The sequence below is a fragment of the Hyperolius riggenbachi genome, chromosome 1 (genome assembly GCF_040937935.1).
Source record: "Hyperolius riggenbachi isolate aHypRig1 chromosome 1, aHypRig1.pri, whole genome shotgun sequence".
In the NCBI taxonomy this organism is placed as follows: domain Eukaryota; kingdom Metazoa; phylum Chordata; class Amphibia; order Anura; family Hyperoliidae; genus Hyperolius; species Hyperolius riggenbachi.
In genome coordinates, this window is record NC_090646.1 from 258,022,509 (window position 1) to 258,047,438 (window position 24,930).

The 24,930-nt window shown below is 42.7% G+C and overlaps 1 protein-coding gene across 1 annotated transcript; it reads right to left on the reverse strand.

Moving 5' to 3' along the window:
• Nucleotides 1-572: 572 nt before the first annotated feature.
• Nucleotides 573-19,816, reverse strand: JCHAIN (joining chain of multimeric IgA and IgM). The gene is made up of 4 exons (XM_068271119.1): nucleotides 19,712-19,816; nucleotides 7,097-7,226; nucleotides 2,274-2,354; nucleotides 573-909 (listed from the first exon to the last, which is right to left on the reverse strand). Exons 1-4 carry the CDS (start codon nucleotides 19,770-19,772, stop codon nucleotides 711-713), a joined length of 471 nt encoding a protein of 156 aa, XP_068127220.1. The 5' UTR covers nucleotides 19,773-19,816; the 3' UTR covers nucleotides 573-710.
• Nucleotides 19,817-24,930: the final 5,114 nt, after the last annotated feature.

The following is a 24,930-nucleotide window of genomic DNA, read 5'->3' on the forward strand; positions in this document are numbered from 1 at the left end:
CGGAAATTATCAATCGAGCCATCAGCGGCTCGATTGATAACAAGCAAACGCACCGTCTATGCCCAGCATAAAACCCTAAAACTAATCCTAGTCTGTACTGCACTATCTAGAGCTTGACTATATAATAGCTGAGCCCTGATTAATTGACCTAAATCTGATATCTGAAGCTAGCGTGCTCCCAATTTAAATGCTTTGCTGGGGTGTAATTCTGTTATCACTTCCTGCAAACAATGGAACTCATTTTACAGTATTTAATCTAAAGCCCAATCTACACGATACGATTCTTTGTGCGATTCGATTACGATTCTATTTACGATACGATTAAATCCGACATGTTCGATCGGCATTTGATTCGATTCAATTCGATTTGCCATTGTTATGCAATGGCAAATCGGATTGAATCAAATCGAATCCCTATCGGATATGTCTGATTTAATCGGATCGTAAATAGAATCTTAATCGAATCGCACAAATAATCGTATAGTGTAGATGGGGCTTAACACATTTTAAGCCATTGACATGTTAAACGTGAATTCACAGTCCCTGATGAAATAATGGAGTAGATTACTACATTTATTTGCATAGCATGTAAATTGATTTATTCCAGCCTAAAATAAATCAAATGTTCTTGTAGAAACAAAATACAAAGCGAACACAGTGAAGCATATTTAAAGAAATAGCATTAATCAACAGCCTTGCATGTTCTACGTTTATTCATAGCATGATTCAGGATTTAAAGGCACTTTCTTCTTTATTAACATCCCATTGTTTCTGAAGGTAAGTTCACTTGTGTAACACTTGTTTCGGTCATACGTGTAGCAGACATCCTCGGATTTCTCACAGTTGTCCTGAGACACCAGAACAGGTTCACCACCAATTTCAATTTCTACAGGATCACATTTTCGGCACCTAGAATAAAAATACACATATCAGATATCCAAGATATATTCAAAATTTCAGAGATAGCACAATGCTTTTTTTTTTCGGTGATAGCTTATAATTAAAGGAGGCATACCCTTGTAGACATTATTCAAAGATTGGATGCTAGATTTACAAAAAACATTACCCTAATGCAAAGTAATTAAGTCCCTCTTCATTAATGTTCCATCAGGTTAAGGATTAAACATTGATTGACAAAGGCCATACCTTCTGGAGGTCAAGGTATTTGAAGCAAGGGTGCGGAGACAGGTAGAGTGGTATGCAAGTGATGGCTTATTAGCTTTGCACTTCATCAGGCAGTGTAAAGCTTGCAGTGCAGTAAATAATATTACAACAGATCTCTACTAAGATCTGATCTAATATCAAGTAATGCAAGGTGCTAGGAGACATATTGATCATTTAACTGATCTAATAGTGTTTGCCTAACTTTGGTTAGACAATTAGCTAGTGAAATGCTTTGAGAATATTTAAAACTTTTGCAGCTAAATCTTTTTGACAGCTTTAAAATGCTAGTTCACCTCTTATACGTTTCATTGTTAGCAAAAGTGAATTGGAAACTTTGCTATTACTCACACTTTACACAGTGCTTATATTTGATGCAGCTGTTCCAGGGAAATTCTCTTTGAAAAGTCAGTCATATGACTCAGAAATCTCTAGTATAGATCTTACAACAAAGTGCAAGTTTCTTTCTCTGCGGCCAGATTATTATAACAATAAAAAATGTAAAAATGGTATATGTGCAATACAGAAAACATTGTGCAGTGCAAATTAGGATATATTCCACGCAAACATAAATAAAAAAGATGTGAGGAATAGGGATTTAACAATTCAAGTGTTATTCAAGGGCCATTCTAGTGAACACTGACAGCAATTAGAGCAGCAACAAAACCGCACAGTGCCAAGTACCCTTTCTCACCTGTGCAGGTATTTGAACTATGATAAAAAGTCACTTTTCAAAAACTTGATGCGCATTATGGCCCATATGCTATTAATTTTTCTCCTGAGTTTTCTCCAAGGAGATACTTTCAAACCTTGCCATTTGCCAATAAAATACCTTTATATATCCCACCAAACAAGAAATTACTCAAAATAAACTTGTTATTAATTTTGTACCTACTTTTTAGTACTTTTTCAATTGCTGAATATGTATTTTTTAGATAAGATGAAAAATTATCTTAAGGAAGAAAACTCAAGAGAAATGTTACAGTAATTGGATAAGGGCCTCGATATTTTAAGGGGCCTCGATATTTTCTACTGCATCATTTATTTCTTTTCCTATGATATAAATACAAGGTTATTTTCCTTTTTTTTCTTTTAGAACAACTGGAACTTACAGGTCCAAAAAGTTATATACAAAATGCGTTCTTAGTGGTGATGTAGGGTCTGAAATGTTAATTCTGCTCTTCAGTGGAACCCTGTAAAAAAATAAAACACAGAGTTATATTTCAGTCATACTTTAGCATGCATTTTCTTAGTATTCATGTTTAGTTTACCATTAAAGTTTAAATGTGTTTTTGTTTTATTATCTGCCTTTATCAGACTGATGAAGCTAAATTATGCTGCAGCATGATAACTGAATGGCTACTAATGGTACTAAACCCTTTTTAATTATTTAGGTAATTGCTATGAAAATGTACATATGACACCACTGGAATAATATTGAGAAAGAGTGTCATGGGCCACTTATGAATGCTGATGAATAAACAAAACTATTTTCAATAAGTTGAATAAATACTAATTTAGTTGCAGAGTTGAGGGAAATTAAAATGTTCAGTACTGTCTGTAAAACATTCTCATTTATTTAACTTTTTAAATGCTCTTACTTGGTGGGTGGGGAAGGGTGGAAGAAGGGATTAATGTAGTTTTACTTAATTTAAGTTTTGTAAAGTGTGTACCAGTATTTTTTTTGTTTTGTTTTTGTTTTACCAATAGATGTCCCCCACGTTCTTTATTCAGAATTCAGAGCACACAGGCAGTGTTTGTGTATTTTGTTACAGGAGAGATCACTGGCTTCTCTTGACTTCATGATCCTTTTGACTTACAGGCACTTTTACTGGCGCAGGCAACACATGTTCCCATTCACCAATCTGAGATGTGTGAGTCTCAGTGGGTGCAAGCGGGGGGCGCATTAATGCACGGCAGTGGCAGTGGCAAGCGACGCATTAAAATGTCCTGTTGCCATAAAGAAGGGGCAAACAGGATGTTTTAATGTGTCCACTTTAAATTATCTAGTTAATACTCAAAGTCACTTTTCAACTGACATTAATGTGAATGCTCTCTGTAAAATGCTACATAAATAGTGTTATAAATAAATATTATGTTTAAAAAAACAAGTCCATATTATTGAATCAAAGGTATAGTGTTGTGTCCCTTTTGTTTTGTTTATTTGTTTGTTAGTTTTACTCTTATACTATAAAGTAGATTTTCTTTTAGCCCCGAAAATAATACATTTTACAAACAGAATGCTAGAAGAACAGATACAAAAGGAAAAATGCCTGTGCACAATATTAAAGATAATTGTAACGATCGGTGTCAGCACGCAGAGAGAATCTGATTATTGGTGATCTGCAGTATCACCAAGAATGCAGATATATACCTGATTATTGATGATCTGCAGAATCACCGATAATACAGATATATTGCTAACCTCTGGACACCTATAAATGTGTGAGTGCTTGGTGTAACAGTAATACTTTGAGTAATGCACCTGTGGAGCAGGTGATTGAAGGCAGTATGAGCAATACTGCACTTGAGAGTACAGAAACCTTCCAGTAGCCTGAGACTCTCCAAGGGGTGGAGTCAGGCTGGAAGTAGGAAGGACCAGAGAGTGAGTGACACCTGACGGTGGATGTCACTGACTGATCTGGAGACTATCTCTTAATGGGAGAGATAGCTCTCGAGGTCGGGCAAGCCAGGTCGGCAACACACGGACAGACAAAGTACAAAGACAGAAGACTGATTCGGTATCCAAGGCAAGCAGGGTTTGGCAACGGAGTATCAGATATGCGAGGTACCGAATCAGAGGACAGAGGAGTAGTCAGGAACGCAAAAGTCATAACAGATATCAAACAATGCCTAGTCTGGGTGTGAGGTCCGTGGTCTCTACACCCTGGAACTAGTCTGGAGTATAACACAAATGATAATACAGTGCCCTAGTCTTGGGTGCGAGGTCCGTGGTCTCAGCACCCTGGAACTAGTCTGGAGTATAACACAAATGATAATACAGTTCCCTAGTCTTGGGTGCGAGGTCCGTGGTCTCAGCACCCTGGAACTAGTCTGGAGTATAACACAAATGATAATACAGTTCCCTAGTCTTGGGTGCGAGGTCCGTGGTCTCAGCAACCTGGAACTAGTCTGGAGTATAACACAAATGATAAACAAAAGTAATCTGGCTCAGTGTGAATTCCCAGGTCCACCTGGTTCAAACACACTGTAGGATCTGACTATGGTCTGAGTGCTTCCACGTAAGTGTTCGCAATGGCAGACAACCAGCAACTGGCAAGCAAGCTGTATATATAGTTGCAGGACTCTGCCGCCCCGCCCGAGCCACTCAGCCAATCAGGAGTCCAGCAGGAATCAGCTGATCGTCCTGATCAGCTGATCCATCTCCAACTGGTATAAAGGTCCTGACTTCTGGCGGGCGTAGCTCTCCATCCAGGTACACTAACAGAGCCAGCCACACCAGACACACACTGCTGCGTGCAAACCGCCGCGTTGGACGCGGAAACAGCCGCCTTGCTGTCAGTACACGCGGCGGCTTTTCCGCGTTTTCTCACAATAATATTCATAGAGAACAACAAAGCCAAGTTATCACTCACCAGGTCTGGGGACTTTTATAATGATAATGTACTAATTTACATGAACAGTTTTGAGGCAGCAATTTACCACCCTCTAAAATAGCTAGTGTGTTAACCTATGGTACCCTACACATATCTGAGGTTATTTATTTACTTATTATTTATTTATTGTATTTATAAAGCACCAACATATTACGCAGCGCTGGACATTAGTTAAGGTTACAGACAATATTTAGGGGTGACATACAGCAATATGACAATACAGGAATACAAGAAAAACCAGATCATGCAGCACAGTATGAATACAAGGTAATGCTTAGTCAGTCACTGGATGGGAGCATGGAGATTAGGCAAGTCGAGTTCAAGGTTAAGGGCAGCACATTGGAGGCTAGCTGAAAGAATGCTACATGCAGTATCTGGGTCGTGGCAAACATCCTCAATTAAGTGTGTGCATTCTGGGTTTTTTTTCTGCATTGAACTATGGGATTTGCAGCAGAAGTGCAGTTCATAAAGTAGCTAAATGCCTGGTGTACACACTGTCAGAGCCAGTTCTAGACTTTTTGCTGCCCCAGTATAGGTAGCTAGTATAGTTGCCCCCAGTATAGGTAGTATAGTTGTCCCAGTATAGGTAGCTAGCATAGGTGCCCCCAGTATAGTTGCCCCTGTATAGGTAGCTAGTATAGTTGTCCCAGTATAGGTAGTATAGTTGCTCCAGTATAGGTAGGTAGCTATTATAGTTGCCCCAGTATATGTAGTATCATTTTCCCAGTATAGGTAGCTAATATAGTTGGCTCCAGTATAGCTAGTATAGTTGCCCCAGTATAGGTAAGTAGCTATTATAGTTGCCCCAGTATAGGTATCACGCTGATACGTGATGAGGTAACGTACAAGTGTATACACAAACAGTAGTACGTAAAGCGTAGTCAGGATCAGGCCGTAGTCGTACACAAAGTCAGAGGTATCGAGGTACAGAGTAGCAAGGCAATATCGTAGTCAATAAACAGGCAGGGTCATACACATAAGTCAGATGTCAGTCGTATTGTAAGGATCAGGCAATAACGAAGTCAGGGACAGGCCTAGTCAAACACGTGTATCAGATGGCAGTGGTACAGAAGAACAAAACAAGAGCGAGGTCAAGAGGCAGGCAAAAGTCAGTACACAGATAAATATACAATAAGATGTTACTTCAATATATTACGATAATATATAATATAACTACAAAATACAAGACTGACTAACTAGAGTACATATATATTGTGCGTCTACACAATATATTAATGTAGCTCTCGAATCTCACTAGCTAGGCCAAGAACCAGTGAACTGATTAGTATCAAGGCCAATGAGCAAGTGAATACTCTGGCCTTAATTAAACAGGAGGCAGAGCACAAGCCCAGCCCCCAGAAATGACAGCACCTCCTGCAAAAAGGTGTCAACTGATGATATGACCGCTGACACCCCATCAGACACGCCTCCTCAGCCTATAAAGACAGCTCTGAGCTGCGCGCCTCCCGCCAGAACCAACACGCCGACCAAAATCTATTGGGGAGCCGGGGATGCCATCATTCTGATTCACGTCTATGGAAAGCAGGGGATGCTTTTGATCAAAGAGGAAGCTTGCTCCAGCTGCTCCAAACTATCAGAGCAGCTTGCAGAGACCACACTAGGTAGGTTTGTTACAATAGGTAGGTAGCTAGCATAGCTGCCCCAGTATAGGTAGTACAGTTGCTCCCAGTATAGGTAGTATAGTTGCCCCAGAATAGGTAGTATAGTGGCCTCCAGTGCCTGCTCCTCCCTCCCTCTCCTCCCTAATTACTTCCTGTATATGCGCTGCTATGGGAGCCGCTGTCCTGTCACAGGGGCACAGTATGTTGCTCTGATATGAGATCTCTGTAGCGGTGAGCGGTGGTGGCATGAAAGGGAGATGGGGGCTGTTGTAGAGGAAGCAGCCGCCGAGAAGGTATGACCTGTTCATGTTTGAAAGTGAAAGAATAAGTTATTTTATTGCTTAACACAGTAAAAAGATATTTTGTGACACTACTGGGGACTTTCTGAGGACCAAAGTAATTTCAAGGAAAAAAATCCTTCAAACTCAGTTGAGTTCTTAATAATCAGACTTTGTTCTGGTCTGCTTTCCTGCACAACACAGTTGTCAAGTTATTTGTGGCTTCTGGTGCTATGATCTCAGTGTTCCTCTTCAGCCTTCTCATTATTTCCCCTTTTTAGTCACTACTAAACAATGTTCTTCCGACCTAATGTTCTTCCGATGTTTTACTCTGTACCAGACACGTAAAACATCAGGCTAGTTTTTGTATTTTTTCACTAGTCACACAACATTTTTTTTACACACATCTAAAACTTACGTTATTACAATATTCCTTTGTAAAACTTCTTCATTTGGGTTGTCTTCTGATGGGACAAATCTTGAGGTCACCTTAACACACTTGCATTTATTATCCACCAGAACATATTCAGGATCACCATAAAAATAACCTGCAAATATAACATTTTTAACATTTACTTCCATAGAAATTCACAAGCATAGGCGATATGGTTCATTTTCAATTCCCAGTGGACTTTCTGGCTAGAGAATTAAAGAAAAAAGTGCTTTTATATCAATACAGTGCATTCAAAGAAAAGAGAAGTGAAAACAGCTAAATTCACTTGTCGTTCTCCCGCCTAAACTAGTCATCTAAGTCCCGTAAATGAGGTTAAGAATAATGCTACATGGAATGTAGTTTATTATAACTATATTGAAAATGTATGGATTAGAAGGATTCAAGAGGTTAAAGTCTTTTATGAGTTTTTACTTATGTCTGTGTCTCTATGTGGAAGAATTTGTCTCCATTTCAGGAAGTGAATAACTCTCTAACTGGATCAAAACCAGCAACAAATAAAGCCTATATATGTAGTATGTAGGATAGGCAAGAGAATCACCATCAAGTTAACTTTTCTGACATGTTACCAACATTGCCATTTGGATGCAATAAAGTGCCAGAAGGCACTCGATGACTGGCAGATGAGAGACTGAACTGCCGGAAACAAAACAGGTTTTTTGGCACCATCGACTGTTCGGTAAAATGGGCGACGAATAAACCACAATGTTAACCGTAGCTATTGCCATGCCCAATGTGAAATTTGGGCGCTGGCGGCACTTAATAAATATTGGTAATAGGCAGCACAGATATCGGCAGAGGGAGTATCTAATGTCTGAAGGCAGTACTAATATTGGCAGAGATTGCGGCGATGGGGGGGGGGGGGGGTAGGTTTATAAGTTGTCGTGCGAGAAGAGGGTTAAAGGACCACTAGCATGAAAAAAGTAGGCAGTTAAAGCCTGACAGAACTGACAGGTTTTGGGCCAGTCCATTTCCTTATAGGGGATTCTCAGGCAGGGAACACACTTGACTGTTTTCGTGCACGTTTTCTGCACAGAAAAACTGAGAACTCATGTTAATCAATGTGCTAGTGCACACTTACTGTGTTGTTCGCGTGCAGAAAAAAAACTGACATTCTGCATGATGACTCTGCACATTTTGGCAGTTTCCACTATCATTTACATCAGCTGCTGTGAAAAAAACGCATGCGTTTTCCTGCATGGAAACACACTTGGTGTGCAGAAATAGTATGCAGAAAAACGCACGCGGAAAACTGAAAGTCAAGTGTGTTCCCTGGTTTTCTATGTTTTCAACAGCGTTTCCTGAACAGCAGTTTAACTGCCAAAATAGTAAGATACCAGCCGGCCTCCCTAATCACTTGCACACTATTATGTCAGTTGGACTTTGCAACTGCTGTTCAAGAAATGCTGTTGCAAACAAACAAAAAAAACCTCAGAGAATCCCCTATCAGAAGATGGACTGGCCCAAAACCTGTCGGTTCTATCATATTTTAACTGCCTACTTTTAACTGATAGTGGTACTTTAAGTTAGTTGATAGTAAAATATCAATTAAAATTACAGATAACTTACTACTGAATTTAGCCACTGCCCAATAGTAGAATGTCAATAATGCTACCAATATTGTACTAGCAGCTTTTCTCAGCTCTCAAATTACTGCAATGCCCTCAAATTACTGCAGTGGCGTACCTAGGGCATTTGGCACCCGGTGCTGGGTATTAAAAGACACACACCCCTAAAAAATGGGCGTGGCCACAACCGGGAAAATGGGCGTGGTCATGACCGGATGAGGGCGGAGCTAACTGTAATTTAACATATTAGCTAGTATAGTTGCCCCCAGTATAGCTAGTAAAGTTGCCCCCAGTATAGCTGCCCCAGTGAAGCTAGTAAAGTTGCCCCCAGTATAGCTAGTATAGTTGCCCCCAGTATAGCTAGTATAGTTGCCCCCAGAGCTGCCCCAGTATAGATAGTATAGTTGCCCCCAGTATAGCTAGTTTAGTTGCCTCCAGTATAGCTAGTTTAGTTGCCCCCAGTATAGCTAGTTTAGTTGCCCCCAGTATAGCTAGTTTAGTTCCCCACAGTATAGTTGCCCCAGTATAGCTAGTATAGTTGCCCCCAGTATAGCTAGTATAGTTGCCCCAGTATAGCTGCCCTCAGTATAGATAGTATAGTTGCCCCCAGAGCTGCCCCAGTATAGTTGCCCCCAGTATAGCTAGTATAGTTGCCCCCAGTATAGCTAGTATAGTTGCCCCCAGTATAGCTGCCCCCAGTATAGATAGTATAGTTGCCCCCAGAGCTACCCCAGTATAGCTAGTATAGTTGCCCCAGTATAGCTAGTATAGTTGCTGCAGTATAGTTGCCACCAGTATAGCTAGTATAGATGCCCCCAGTATAGCTAGTTTAGTTGCCCCCAGTATAGCTACTTTAGTTGCCCCCAGTATAGCTAGTATAGATGCCCCCAGTATAGCTAGTATAGTTGCCCCAGTATAGCTAGTATAGATGCCCCCAGTATAGTTTCCCCCAGTATAGCTGCCCCCAGTATAGCTAGTATAGATGCCCCAGTATAGCTAGTTTAGTTGCCCCCAGTATAGCTAGTTTAGTTGCCCCCAGTATAGCTAGTATAGCTAGAGTGACCAGACGTCCCGGATTGCCCAGGACGCGTCCCGGATTCGGGGTCCGCTGTCCCAGGCTGCATGAGGTCCCGGGAAACGTCCCGCTTTCTGCAGCGGGACGTCCCGGCCTCGGTACTCTGGCCACTCTATACTCACTCATGAACTGGCAGCGGCGTCTATAGACGCCGTGCCAGTTCATTGCCTGCAGCCCCGCTCCAGCCTCCTTCTTCCGGTGTTCCGACATCGGCAGGCGAGCAGGGCTACGGCAAGATGGCTGCCAGAGCCTTCTATTGGAGACTATTTGTGTCTCCAGTACAGGGCTTTGGGCGCCATCTTGCCGTAGCCCTGTCAGCGCGGGAGAGAAGATCAACAGCAAGATGGTCCCGGGAGCAGCGCGCCAGAGGCCGGAGACTTCTGCCAGGTGAGTAAATGCTTTCTTTTCCAGGTGAAATGTTTGCCCGCATTGCGTTTTTTTTTCCAGGTGAAATGTTTGCCCGCATTGCGTTTCTTTTTTGGTGAAATGTTTGCCCGCATTGCGTTTCTTTTCTGGTGAAATGTTTGCCCGCATTGCAATTCTTTTCCAGGTGAAATGTTTGCCCGCATTGCGTTTCTTTTCTGGTGAAATGTTTGCCCGTATTGCGTTTCTTTTCTGGTGAAATGTTTGCCCGTATTGCGTTTCTTTTCCAGGTGAAATGTTTGCCCGCATTGCGTTTCTTTTCTGGTGAAATGTTTGCCCGTATTGCGTTTCTTTTCCAGGTGAAATGTTTGCCCGCATTGCGTTTTTTTTCCAGGTGAAATATTTGCCCGCATTGCGTTTCTTTTCCAGGTGAAATGTTTGCCCGCATTGCGTTTCTTTTCTGGTGAAATGTTTGCCCGTATTGCGTTTCTTTTCTGGTGAAATGTTTGCCCGTATTGCGTTTCTTTTCCAGGTGAAATGTTTGCCCGCATTGCGTTTCTTTTCTGGTGAAATGTTTGCCCGTATTGCGTTTCTTTTCCAGGTGAAATGTTTGCCCGCATTGCGTTTTTTTTCCAGGTGAAATATTTGCCCGCATTGCGTTTCTTTTCCAGGTGAAATGTTTGCCCGCATTGCGTTTATTTTGTACTGACATGTTGGCCGCATTGCGTTTATTTTGTACTGACATGTTTGCCCGCATTGCGTTTCTTTTCTGGTGAAATGTTTGCCCGCATTGCGTTAATTTTCTGGTGAAATGTTTGCCCGCATTGCGTTTATTTTGTACTGAAATGTTTGCCCGCATAGCGTTAATTTTCTGGTGATATGTTTGCTCGCATTGCGTTTATTTTGTACTGACATGTTTGCCCGCATTGCGTTTATTTTGTACTGACATGTTTGCCCGCATTGCGTTTATTTTGTACTGACATGTTTGCCCGCATTGCGTTTATTTTGTACTGACATGTTTGCCCGCATTGTGTTTATTTTGTACTGACATGTTGCCCGTATTGCATTTATTTTATACTGACATGTTGCCCGCATTGCATTTATTTTGTGCTGACATGTTGCTCATTGCGTTTATTTTCTGAGGTCCCGGGAAACGTCCCGCTTTCTGCAGCGGGACGTCCCGGCCTCGGTACTCTGGCCACTCTATACTCACTCATGAACTGGCAGCGGCGTCTATAGACGCCGTGCCAGTTCATTGCCTGCAGCCCCGCTCCAGCCTCCTTCTTCCGGTGTTCCGACATCGGCAGGCGAGCAGGGCTACGGCAAGATGGCTGCCAGAGCCTTCTATTGGAGACTATTTGTGTCTCCAGTACAGGGCTTTGGGCGCCATCTTGCCGTAGCCCTGTCAGCGCGGGAGAGAAGATCAACAGCAAGATGGTCCCGGGAGCAGCGCGCCAGAGGCCGGAGACTTCTGCCAGGTGAGTAAATGCTTTCTTTTCCAGGTGAAATGTTTGCCCGCATTGCGTTTTTTTTTCCAGGTGAAATGTTTGCCCGCATTGCGTTTCTTTTTTGGTGAAATGTTTGCCCGCATTGCGTTTCTTTTCTGGTGAAATGTTTGCCCGCATTGCAATTCTTTTCCAGGTGAAATGTTTGCCCGCATTGCGTTTCTTTTCTGGTGAAATGTTTGCCCGTATTGCGTTTCTTTTCTGGTGAAATGTTTGCCCGTATTGCGTTTCTTTTCCAGGTGAAATGTTTGCCCGCATTGCGTTTCTTTTCTGGTGAAATGTTTGCCCGTATTGCGTTTCTTTTCCAGGTGAAATGTTTGCCCGCATTGCGTTTTTTTTCCAGGTGAAATATTTGCCCGCATTGCGTTTCTTTTCCAGGTGAAATGTTTGCCCGCATTGCGTTTCTTTTCTGGTGAAATGTTTGCCCGTATTGCGTTTCTTTTCTGGTGAAATGTTTGCCCGTATTGCGTTTCTTTTCCAGGTGAAATGTTTGCCCGCATTGCGTTTCTTTTCTGGTGAAATGTTTGCCCGTATTGCGTTTCTTTTCCAGGTGAAATGTTTGCCCGCATTGCGTTTTTTTTCCAGGTGAAATATTTGCCCGCATTGCGTTTCTTTTCCAGGTGAAATGTTTGCCCGCATTGCGTTTATTTTGTACTGACATGTTGGCCGCATTGCGTTTATTTTGTACTGACATGTTTGCCCGCATTGCGTTTCTTTTCTGGTGAAATGTTTGCCCGCATTGCGTTAATTTTCTGGTGAAATGTTTGCCCGCATTGCGTTTATTTTGTACTGACATGTTTGCCCGCATTGCGTTTCTTTTCTAGTGAAATGTTTGCCCGCATAGCGTTAATTTTCTGGTGATATGTTTGCTCGCATTGCGTTTATTTTGTACTGACATGTTTGCCCGCATTGCGTTTATTTTGTACTGACATGTTTGCCCGCATTGCGTTTATTTTGTACTGACATGTTTGCCCGCATTGCGTTTATTTTGTACTGACATGTTTGCCCGCATTGTGTTTATTTTGTACTGACATGTTGCCCGTATTGCATTTATTTTATACTGACATGTTGCCCGTATTGCATTTATTTTATACTGACATGTTGCCCGCATTGCATTTATTTTGTGCTGACATGTTGCTCATTGCGTTTATTTTCTGGTGTCCGGGGTAACTGTTACTGCATTTATTATTTAATGGTCATAGATGGCTATGTTTGCTGCTTTGTGGTTACGGTATACTATTAGCATCACACAGTTTCTGCACACCCATGATGCAAAGTCTCGTTTGTCTTATGCCTCGCTGTTACATCATTACGTTAGCTCTGCCCATACAATGTCATGGCCACGCCCATTTTTCGCCGCTGCTGGAACGCAGAAGTAAAGTGAGTAGTCTCTGCCCGCCCGCCCTGACTGTAAGTTGCCCGCTGCCCCCGCTGTCATTTGGAGGGGAAGAGAGGCAGAAGGAGGGGACCCAGGTGAGGGAGGGGGGGGATCTTTCCCCCCTCCCCGCCGCTATCCCAGTCACCCCTCCTTCCAGCGCTGCTCTTCCCCCCCTGCACTGTCTGCAACAATGGGGGGTCGTGGCGACACCCTCCTGGCTGGCTGTCACCCGGTGCGCCACGTCCCCCTGCGCCCTATTGTAGGAACGCCACTGGTGCCCTTTTACTATGTATGCAGCTGTGATACGCACAGTTCAGCCTCCCCTGTGAAGAAGGCCTTCAAAATCCTTGTTGCTCTCACTCTGGAGTGGGGCTATAAAGGTTGTATAAAATGTGCATATTTGTTGTAGTCTCAAGACCTTCTAGGTATACCGTATATGTCAACTTTCTGTTAGCGCAAGAAGTAAGGGAAATTCTTTTCTATGGGGACACAGCTAACAATTAAAATCCAATACACTTTTGAAACAACTTTCCACATAACCCAAAACCATTTTTTTTTTGTTTTTTAAGTTTGATACTAGTCACTTCCCTCTAATAAATGCTAGCTGTTGTATATGCAGATCTTCTAGCAGCAATGTAAGTGCTCTCCAGGTGCAAAGAGAACACACATGCAAATCTAGAAAGTCAGAGCAACTTGTTGAAGGCAAAGCTTTCCGCACCAAAGAGCTTTTATTTTTGCAGTGTAGTGATGCGCAGCAGCAAGTACTGAAGTGCCATGTGAGTCATCCTGCCAAGAAAGCCATTCACCTGCACACTTGTGTGACAATGAACTAGAACAAGATATTGAACTGAAGTTGTCTGATGAGGATGACAAGATACAAAACTCAGTATAAGTGCTGGTTGTTGCTCCTAATGGCCTATTTCCACTAGTCCTGCATCAGTTCTGCATCAGTTTTTTTTGCTGCAGAAAAACTGACTACAATGAATGCCTATGGGCCTGTTTCCTCTAAACACAATTAGCAGATTTCAGCATCATGCACTGTTTCTCATAACAATGAAAACGTTAGTGGAAACAGGCCCACAGACATTCATTGGAGTCCGTTTTTCTGCATTTAGAATCTGATGCAGAAATCTGCAACATGCTATCCGTAATTTTTCTGCATCAGAGAAATTGCGTTTAGTGGAAACAGGCACATAGGTATTCAGAATGCCTGTGGGCCTGTTTCCACTAAGGGCTCGTTTCCACTATCGCGAATCCGCATGCATGCGGATTCGCACATGTAATGCAAGTGGATGGGCCTGTTTCCACTGTAGCGTTGTTGAGGTGCGTTTTTTTCAGCTGTGAAAAAACGCACAAAAGAGCCGCAGAATTCGCCTGCGAGTGGAATGCATGCGAATCACCGCTAATGTATTTAATAGGAAATTCGCATGCTGTTTTGGTATGCGAATTTTTATGCGAATTCGCATGAAATCAATGGAAAAGCACACCGGCATTGCCTTGGTTAAATTCGCGTACATCGTCATTCATGCGAATTTTCATGCGAATTCGTACGAAAATTCGCGTGCACGCGCATACAAAATTCGCATCCGCATGCGAATTTTGCTGCAGCGATTTCGCAACGCAATAGTGGAAACGAGCCCTGAACGCAATTTGCAGTTTTCTGCATCATGCATTGTTTCCCATAGCCGCATCCAGAAATCTGGATCCAGAAAAACTTATGCAGAACTGATGCAGAACTAGTGGAAAAAGGCTCTAAGGCCACATACACACATCAGACTATAGCCTTTGGAAACGACAAGATCACAGACCAATCTTACCACCCTTCATGTAGTATGAGAGCCATACCTTCACAGTCTTTTCTATGGAGCTGAACTCCCCATCAGAAAAAAATCTTTGCAAGATGCTGCACACACAGATGCTATACAGACACAAAAGATCAGTATCTGCAAAAGATCTGTTCCTGCCAAAGATCCGTGCCTGCAAAATGCATTCACATAGTCTATGAGATCTGCAGATCATCATACACACCTTGTTTAACTGACATTCATCTGCAGATCAGACAATCATCTGCAGATCTGAAAATCCATCCTGTTGGATCTGATCTGCAGATGAATGTCAGGTAAACAAGGTGTGTATGATGATCTGCAGATCTCATAGACTATGAATGCATTTTGCAGGAACGGATCTTTGGCAGGAACAGATCTTTTGGAGATACTGATCTTTTGAATGTCTACAGCATCTTTGTGTGCAGCATCTTGCAAATATTTTTGTCTGATGGGGAGTTCAGCTCCATAGAATAGACTGAGTAGGTGTGGCTCACATACTACATGGGAGGGGGTAAAATTGGTCTGTGATCTTTCATTTTCCACAGACTATGGTCTGATGTGTGTATAATGCTAAGTACACACATGCGACAACGATCGTTCGTTGTCAACGACGAACAAACTTTTAATTGACGAAAGAACGACCTACGTAAAGTTAGTTTGAAAAGGTGTGTAACGATCACATCGTTAGAACGCACGTTACATCACGCAAAAGCACCTATTGCGCCTGCGCCTAAAAATGAAAAGTTCCATGGAGAAATAGTGAAATGCGCATGTCAAGCCTAGTACGAACAACCGTTTCCAACGATGTACTACTTTTACAAACAATCGTCGTTGGGAAAAATCAGCCAAGCTAGATCGTTCGTTTTTAACGATCTAGCTTGTCCGTCGTTAGACTTAATGGTCGTTGGCTGCTTTTTTTTAAACGATCGTCGTTTGAAACGATCGGGGAACGATCGTTTCAAACGACTATAGTCGCATGTTTGTACGCACCTTGAGCCTTAAGTCTCATTTTCACATTACATCAATTCTTATTTATACCCAAAATATTGAAGGTTAATTAGCTTTCACTCAAAATAGATTTTAGACAACGACAGGAACCTTAGACTGCTAGATTCACAGAGGAACAGTTACACAGTTTATACACCATGTAATAAACTGATGATTTATGTTGATTAACAATCACTAGCGCACGGAAGGGGTGGTTCCGAGTGTCTGGAACCCTCCCCCGAGCCAGGGGCGTAGCTTGGTGGGGGCATTGTTTTGTTATCTCCTCTCTCTGCCTGAGAGTCTGGTGTCAGCGAGCGCACGTCATTACATGCTGCACGCAGCTTACATGCAGCAGGGATGAGGTCACAGGAGCCCCGGGAAGTCTGAGTCAGGCCTGGCTGGAATAGATCACGCTGAGTGCTGATGATCGGACTGGCACGAATATACAGGTGCCTGATTGGTGGAGAGCCGACTCCCATGTCTCCCCGAGTGTCTCTCTCTTTCCTGTTCCGCCCCCCTATACACATGCTGCCTCTTCTCTCATTGCCCTAGCATGGAGTAGCTGTCACATGCTGCCTGGCTAGCGCGGGTGGCTTGAATACAGCAGCATATGAAGCAGCCAGCCAGAACGGGACAGACAGTCTCTGCTCACATGCCAGGCATTCCTTAGTGTGAGCCGCTCTGTTGTGTCGTTTCCTCCTCCGGAGATTCATTCACCTCTCTTCAGCTCAGCTTTCTTCATTAACTCCTTCACTGCTGGTAAGGAGTTAAGATATTTGCACTGACTCACTTTGTGTTTATGGTGGGGGCAGGAGTGTTACTGGGGGGGGGGGGGAGTTAGGGGATTACTGTTACTGGGAGCATTACTGTTGTTGGGTGGGGGGGAGATTACTGGGGGGGGGGGGGTGGAATTACTGTAGCTTAGAGGGTCTCATGGTCCCTAACATACTGTACTTGTGTGATAAAATGCTAAATGCTGGAAGAAGCCTGCAGGGACAGGGGTCAGACAGTCAGGAATGGAATCACAGAATGTATGTATGTCATATACACATACTGTACATACATTCCCTTATGCTTACTGACCCTGTCTCTGATCCTTCAGGCTTAAAGCTTTTAGCATTTTATCACACATTCAGCAAGTCATTATCCCAGTATCTGGGGGGGGGGGGGGGGGAGGAAGCTCTATACAGTGGCTGGATAGAGTACTGGTTGAGGACTCTGCCTCTAACATAGGAGACCTGGGGACATATACCTATCTAAGCTATACTGGGGCATATACCTATCTAAGCTATACTGGGGCATATACCTATCTAAACTATACTGGGGCATATACCTATCTAAGCTATACTGGGGGCATATACCTATCTAACCTATACTGGGGCCATATTCCTATCTAAGCTATACTGGGGGACATATACCTATCTGATCTATACTGGGGACATAGACCTATCTAATCTATACTGGGGACATAGACCTATCTGATCTATACTGGGGACATAGACCTATCTGATCTATACTGGGGACATAGACCTATCTGATCTATACTGGGGACATAGACTATCTGATCTATACTGGGGACATAGACCTATCTGATCTATACTGGGGACATAGACCTATCTGATCTATACTGGGGACATAGACCTATCTGATCTATACTGGGGACATAGACCTATCTAATGTATACTGGGGACATAGACCTATCTAATGTATACTGGGGACATAGACCTATCTAATGTATACTGGGGACATAGACCTATCTAATGTATACTGGGGACATAGACCTATCTAATGTATACTGGGGACATAGACCTATCTAAGCTATACTGGGGGCATAGACCTATCTAACCTATACTGGGGCATATACCTATCTAACCTATACTGGGGGCATATACCTATCTAACCTATACTGGGGGCATATACCTATCTAACCTATACTGGGGGACATATACCTATCTAATCTATACTGGGGGGAGTGCAATTTAGCTTAGAAACTGCTCGTATTTGGCTCCACCCACACCATGTTTTGGCCACGCCCACACGCCGCTATCAGGAACCCCCCCCCTGGAAATCCTGGATTTGCCCCTGACAATTGTACTACTCATTTCTTGGAATCCTACTATTTTAATCACTTCATGTAAAATGACCGTTTATAAACGTCCTGTTAGTGCAAAAAGGATGTTTAGCAAATATCCGTTCTACCGAAATGCACATTCAAGAGCACCATGTGAGCCGCTGGCACACACAAGCATTGGGTGTATGCGCACTCATTTTAACCCTTTAATGCTTGGCTCTGTATAGACATATGTTTATCTCATCATGTCACATATCAGTTAGGGTACTCTTTAAGGTGGCCAAACAAAGCTTGAAAAAATGATTGATTTTAGGCAGATGCAATCATATGATTGATTGATTGAGGCTGCCTAAAATGCAATGCTGTACCAAAGACTGATAACTTCTAATTAAAAAACAAGAAAATTGTAAAAGAAAAGGTACTCCAAATCAATTGTTTTGTACTGAATTGATTAGTATCAAAGGATGCCGCATAACAGATTTTATAGATTTTAAACAGATATGTAGGCAAATCATAAAAATGTGACACTGCTCTTTGTGGTCGGGTTCGACTTCAAAATCATTGATTATAATTGTTTGGCCAACTTTTTTAAAATCAACCCCATATATCAGCACTCATGCCACTATCATATAGTTTTACAATGTAATTTAACTTTCTTTTCAAAGTATTAGCTATGTGGTGGCTCTTATACTACATAGATGTAATATCCTATATAATAAAACCTGTGTCCCTGCGTGCTCCTGTGTCCCTGTGTCCATGCTTCCAGGCCTGACAGTTTGCTGTCTGTGAACCTCATTCCATTGTGGGAAATAACAGCTTTTTCCAACTGGCAAGCAAGCAACATCTCCCTGCGGGGCGCGTCTCTGCACACGTTGCTGGGGGTAGCAGTCGAGGCCTAGTGTCCATTTTTTAACAGGCGGGCCTTTTCCTTTTTACTAGTGATTTTATAAGACGTTACAATCAATATTATATGGTGTATGGCCACCTTTAGTGACAAATCTTTAGCTTCAACAATGTGTCAGCATTACTTACATTGTAATAACATTTTATTTACCAGAAAAATAAAGTGTGCCAGGACTCTGGTTGTATTTTTCTTCATAAAAGGTATTTGAATGTCCTCCACTATATCATAATTAGTTACATACCTGTACTTTGTCACCATGAAGTCCCAGTCCTTAGAAATTCCTAATACCTGATCATAGACAAAATCTACATACACATCTACATACAGGAAGTAGGAATATCTGAGGAATAGGACTTTGCAGAGACTAAGTAAAGGCATGCTCTTTGGTGCACCTACAAACATATTTTTAAAAAAAATCCCCTTAGCTTTCAAATGCACTTTATATTATTTAAACATTTCTGTATGAATCAGTGGTTTAGCTAGAGATCATGGGGCCCCATAGCAAATCTTTCACGGGGCCCTTAGATGTAGTCACTCTTAAACGATGCCACCTGCCCCTACATTATGTATATGCGTTAACTGGGCAATTTACATTCTCATGCAATCAACAATGCATATAGTTCATGGGCACCGAGACAAAGTCAGAGGGTGGAAAAACATAAGAAAGTTAATGGTGAATATATTAACTACCTCCTGGGCCCCCTATGCGCTACAGGGCCCCATAGCAGCTGCTATGACTGCTACGGCTATTGCTACGCCCCTGGCATGAATCACCTCTGTATGCTGTGAAGTAAGCAATAGCAAACAGTGCTACATTATTGTAAATGATGTGTACCGTAGACCTATATTGTCAGCAGTGATTTAGTCTCTTATTGCCAGCTAGTACCCACTCCCTTTCCACATACCTGTTACATATACAGCAAAGTGCAGCAGCACAGCTGCAGATAGTAAGCTGCTCCTGTTCATTCTTCAGCTCCTTCATATGAAGATATTCAGGGTACACAGCACTCCTATAAGAGTAGGGGCTGGGCAACTATTGAAACTGTCTCATGACTAAAATAATATCCAGAATAGTTTCAGTACCAGAAACAGATGCTATTCTGTTTGCTTATGCAGAGATCATTTCTGAAGACTTTAAAGGAAATGGCTAAACTGTAAGTTTCTGGGTTGGTAACAGATTCTTAATAATATTGCTACCAGAAATCACATAGAGGGTCACTGCAACACATAGGCATATAAGGACATGCCATTCCAATAGCTCCAGTTGTGCAGACCAGACCATTAGAAATTCATCAGCAAAAGGCATATTTCTATCCATTTACTTTTTTTTATACATTATATTACAGAAGGGGTCATGTAGCACTGATGTATGTTCTATTAGTAATTTAACAACAGTTGAATTCTCCATTAAGGGTATGCAAAGATTTAACTGGAACCTTAACTGAGAGGGATATGTATATTTCCTTTTAAACAATACCAGTTGCCTGGCAGCCTTGCTGATCCCTTTAGCTGCAGTAGTGGCTGAATCAGGGCCGGCGCTACCATAGAGGCAAAGGAGGCAGCTGCCCCAGGACCCCAGAGCTTTGTAGGGGCCCCCAGTGGCTACAAGAGGAAAAAAAATTTCAAATCGGCCTTATAGTTTTTGAGAAAATCGATTTTAAAGTATCAAAGGAAAAAAAATACACATTTAAAAACCTGCTGACTTTAATGGTTAATAGCAAATCCACCTTAAATGCTAGAAACCCTAAATTTGCAGGATATGTTAAGGAGATCATTAGGAATAAGAGGAAAAAACAATTTTTCAAAAAGACCTTATAGTTTTTGAGAAAATCGATTTTAAAGTTTCGAAGGAAAAAAGTATACTTTTAAATGCGGTAAATGTCACTTTTAGTAGCAAACCTAACGGTAGTGTAATTTTACGTACATCAAACGAAAGCGCAATAAATTTCCTGACGGGGTTTCCAGGGGGTCTATACGCAGCCGCAGCGCTTTGGCCAGGGATCGCTATACAGCCGCAATATGGCTGTATGAAGATCCCTGGCATTTTTTCCTATTTTCCCAAATTTTTTTTTATGTTTAGAGTGTGGGAATTAAAAAAAAAAATTATGTGGGGTCCCCCCTCCTGAAACTTTTTAACCCCTTGTCCCCCATGCAGGCTAGGATAGCCAGAATGTGGAGCTCCGACCGATTGGGACTTCACACCCTGACTATACCAGCTGCAAAAAAGGTCCCCTAATGCCGATTTTTGTTCCGGGGTATCTGTTGGGGGGGGGGGGGGCAGGTTTATTTTGCCCTGGGGCCCCATTGTTGCTTAAACCGGCCCTGGGCTGAATTACACACCTGAAACAAGCATGCAGCTAATCCAGTCTGGCTTCAGTCAGAGCACCTGATCTGCATGCTTGTTGAGGGGCTGAGGCTAAATGTATTAGAGACACAGGATCAGCAGGAGAGTCAGGCAACTGGTATTATTTTAAAAGGAAAAATCTATGTCCTTCTCAGTTTAGCTTCTCTTTAAGATAAAGTCACACGTGATTCAGTGGCTCAATACAGCCCTGTTTAAAGTACCTCTGTCACTTTTCATACATAGGCCCATATGCAATTAACTTTTTCTCCTAAGTTTTTTAACTTTTCAGCACTTTGCAATTGAAAACCTACCAAAAAGTAGGTGAAAAACTGCAGTCAAAATAGCTTTGATTATTTTCTTGCTTGCTGGTTTTTTAAAAGGCATTTCATTGACAAGTTGGAAATTATCACTCAGGAGAAAACTCTGGAGAAAACATTAATTGCATATGCGCCATAGCCCCTTATTCAATTCAATTTTTCTTATGTTTTCTCCTTGGAGATAATTTTTCGTCTTTTGTTTATAAAAACTTTTCAGCAATTGAAAATGTACCAAAAACTAGGCGAAAAACTATTGTCAAGAGTATTTGCTTGCTGGTGGCTTAAAATATAGTTGTGAAAATATCACCTAGGAGAAAACTTAGGAGAAACCTAGGAGAAAAAGTTAATCAAATATGGGTCAGCATTGTGGGATGAAACTCATCCAGGAGATGCCAGATTCATGTGGTGGTGATTCTCTTCTGAAATTCAGAGTCATTCTTGAGATACAGTAACTTAATAATATGCTGTGTCTGAGCAGGTTGAGTAGAAACAAACATTTATGGTATAACCTAATTGTATTGTAACGATCGGTGTAGCAACACAGATGTCTGATTATGTGTGATCTGCAGAATCACCAATAATTCAGACGCTATACCTGATTATGTGGTGATCTGCAGAATCACCAATAATGCAATTATAGCTAACAGGATAATGCAATAGTGTATAGTGCTTGGTGCAACAGTAATATAATAGTATAACTAGGTGTAACGATTGGTGTCAGCAAGAGGCACAAATATCTGATTAAGTGGTGATATACAGAATCACCACTAGTGCAGATATGTTAGAGTGAAATAGTCAGTATCTTCCTGATGGTAAATCAGCGGAAGGCTCACTAACACGGTAAGTGCCTGAAATGATTTACTCAGACCAGTGTCACACCCCGAACCTTGATTATTGGGGATCCGCAGTATCGCCAATAATACAAGGATAGGCCCGATTATATAGCAATCTGCGGAATTGCTAATAATGCGGGTAGATGTAAAGCAGTGGACACAGGAACAACATGGAAATAAACAAAGCAGTAAATATTCACAAAGTTGTGGAAATATCCACCACACGGCAATGCCTCAGAGGTGTGGTTACCTCTGAATGGGAACCCCGTGTGTGAGATCCCCCAAAGTGGCAGTGGAGGAATCTCGGCCTCTGGCAGTAACGGTCTGCTAGGGCCGGCGTCTCAGGGAGGCAAGCCTCAGATAATAACCCAACAGTGGGAGACGTTCCACTGAAGGGAGCAAGGTCAGACAGAAAGAGGTTCGGCAACAGTACAGGCGGCAACAGTACAGAGACGTGAGACGAGAGAATAGTCAGGAACCAAGCCAATAGTCGTTAACGTACGGGCTGGCAGAGTACAGAATCAGGAAGCAGAAGAGAAGTCAAGACAGGCACAGAATCATACACAGAGAATCAATAACAATAATAATCTCCTAGTCTAGGTGTGAAGTCCTTGGTTTCAACACCTGGGATCTAGTCTAAGGTCTGAGTGCTGACACAGGGTATCGCAAACACAGACGAAGTGTGACTGAAAAGCACTTCCTTATATACTGCCTGGGAGAGAAGTCTCCACCCCAGGCAGCAACCAATCAGAGCAGGCTAAAATGTCAGCTGACCTCCAGGTCAGCTGACACGCTTTCTAAGAGTATAAAGGCGTGTCTGGCGTGCGGCCGCACCCTCTAGAGGCAAGATGGCAGAACCCTGGTGAACAGCATGTTGGTGAGTTTGGAGCAGAGTGCTCGGACGGGTGTGCGCAGCGGATGCGGACGAATTTCCGCATCCCGCGTTGGAAGGTCCGCTTGCCGGACTGGATGCGACCAAATTTCCGCAATCCATCCGGCGTGCAGATTTTTCGTTACAGTACCCCTCCCTCTAGGCGTGGACTCCGGACACGTCCCACCTGGCCTGTCAGGATGGAGCTCATGGAACCGTCTCCTAAGTTTATCAGCATGTAAATCACCTGCTTTGACCCAGGATCTTTCCTCTAAACCGTACCCTCTCCAATGCACCAAATACTGCACTGAACCCTGAACTCGTCTGGAGTCCAAGATCTCCTCAACCTCCCATTCAGGCTCACCATCAACCATGACAGGGTGAGGCGGGAGGAAGTCCACCTGAACAGCTGGTTTCAGGAGTGACACATGAAAGGCTTTCCCCACCTTTAGAGAATGCGGTAACCTGACTCTGTAAGTAACACGATTAACCCTTTCGGAAATTGGATATGGTCCAATATACCTGGGCCCCAGTTTCGCGGATGGCTGCCTCAGAGCTATATGACGAGTTGATACCCAAACCTTGTCTCCTGGTTTAAACTCCCACTCCGCAGACCGTCTCTTATCTGCCTGCCTCTTCTGTATGATGAAAGCCTTTTTTAAATTTTCTCCGACATTAGCCCAAATCCTCTTGAAAGATTCCTGCCACTCCTCCAGGACAGGGAATGGAGAGGTCGACACTGGCAAAGGAGAAAATTTGGGAGATTTCCCATTGACAATTTGAAAAGGCGCATAACCAGAGGACTCATTCCTGAGATTGTTATGTGCGAACTCAGCAAATGGTAGAAACTCCGCCCACTGGTGTTGGGTGTCCGCCACATAACATCTCAGGAACTGTTCCAAAGATTGATTGGTCCTCTCTGTCTGGCCGTTGGTCTGTGGATGGTAACCTGATGAAAAGGACAACGACATACCCATCCCCTTACAGAAGGCCCGCCAGAACCTAGAGACAAACTGGACCCCTCTGTCTGAGACAACATTCTCTGGAATGCCGTGTAATTTAAAGATATTTTGAATGAAAAGATCTGCTAGTTTTTGAGCAGTAGGGAAACCACTCAAAGGCACAAAGTGGGCCATCTTACTGAATCTGTCTGTGACCACCCATATGACAGTCTTTCCATTGGAATCTGGAAGTTCTCCCACGAAGTCCATGGAAATATGTGTCCATGGCTCCTGAGGGGAGGGCAGAGACTGCAAAGTTCCAACTGGAGCCAGTCGGGAGGGTTTGCTCCTGGCACAGACGGTACAGGTCTTAACAAATTCCTTGCAATCTTGTTGTAGAGATGGCCACCAGACAGATCTACACAATAATTCTTGGGTTCGGGTAATGCCAGGGTGTCCAGCATTCTTGTGTCCATGAAACAACTGCAGCACTTTGGGACGTAAAGTACAAGGGACATAAAGAACCCCTCTTGGTTTCCCTTCTGGGACTTCTAATTGAAAAGGACTTAAGAGGCTAGGAAGGTCTTCAACTATCTCAGTGGCTGCCAGGATGATCTCTTTCGACAGAATACTTTCTGAGGAAGGAGATGGAGCAGTTTCAGGTTCAAAACAACGAGAAAGGGCGTCCGCTTTAACGTTCTTACTCCCTGGTGTGAATGTAATTATAAAATTAAAACGGCAGAAAAAGAGAGCCCATCTAGCCTGTCTGGGGGTGAGTCTTTTAGCTTTTTCAATGTACTGTAAATTTTTATGATCCT